Below are 738 nucleotides of genomic sequence, written 5' to 3' on the forward strand. Positions count from 1 at the left end.
AATAATAATGGTCCTTCACATTTAACAAAAACTGGAAACGCCTCACCTCCGGAAGATGTTCATCGCCCGGAAATTCCTGCACATTTCGCCGAGGTCCACCGCCTTGGGGACTTCGCGAGCTTCGGCCGCTTCAGAAGCGACCTGGACTGAAGCTGCTCCCGGCGGGCTGCTGCGCTTCGGCCGCCTCACAGCAGGAGGGGAGCTGAGCGCCGGCCTTCAGAAGGAGCCTCTGCAGGAGGGCAATGAGCTCCTCCAGAGACGGCCGCCTCTCGTGCTGCGCGTCGGAGGCCCTCTGCAGGAGCGCGTCCAGCTCCCCGTGCTCGCAGGACATGGCGTTCCTGAAGAAGGCGAGGGTGACGGCCAAGCCGACCACGTCGCAGCGGGCCTGGACGGGCGAGCCGTCGAAGAAGCAGGCGCAGAAGTAGGGCTTGCCGGTGACGGGGGCCGCGCGCGGGTACGAGTGGCCGACGCGGCACGCCAGGCCCAGGTCGACGACGTGGACCTCCTGCGGCTCGCCGTCCGCGTCCACCTCCAGCAGGACGTTGTCCGGCTTGAGGTCGCAGTGGACGAGGCCGGCTTGGTGCACCTGCCGCAGGGCCTGGCACGTCCGGAGCATGACGCCGAGGCAGGCGCAGTCGCTGGGCTCCTGGTCCACCGCCAGGAACAGGTCGCGGCCGCGGCAGTAGGTCATGAGCAGCGCGCGCGGGGACCCGCCGGCGCCCTTCAGCTGCTTCAGCA

General features: G+C 68.0%; 1 protein-coding gene across 1 annotated transcript; it reads right to left on the bottom strand.

Moving 5' to 3' along the window:
* Positions 1 to 130: 130 nt before the first annotated feature.
* LOC119588117 (serine/threonine-protein kinase nak1-like) lies at positions 131 to 691 on the bottom strand. Its single transcript, XM_037936825.1, has one exon. It carries the CDS (start codon positions 689 to 691, stop codon positions 131 to 133), a length of 561 nt encoding a protein of 186 aa, XP_037792753.1.
* Between the last annotated feature and the right edge of the window lie 47 nt (positions 692 to 738).

This window comes from Penaeus monodon, chromosome 23 (genome assembly GCF_015228065.2).
Source record: "Penaeus monodon isolate SGIC_2016 chromosome 23, NSTDA_Pmon_1, whole genome shotgun sequence".
In the NCBI taxonomy this organism is placed as follows: Eukaryota; Metazoa; Arthropoda; class Malacostraca; order Decapoda; family Penaeidae; genus Penaeus; species Penaeus monodon.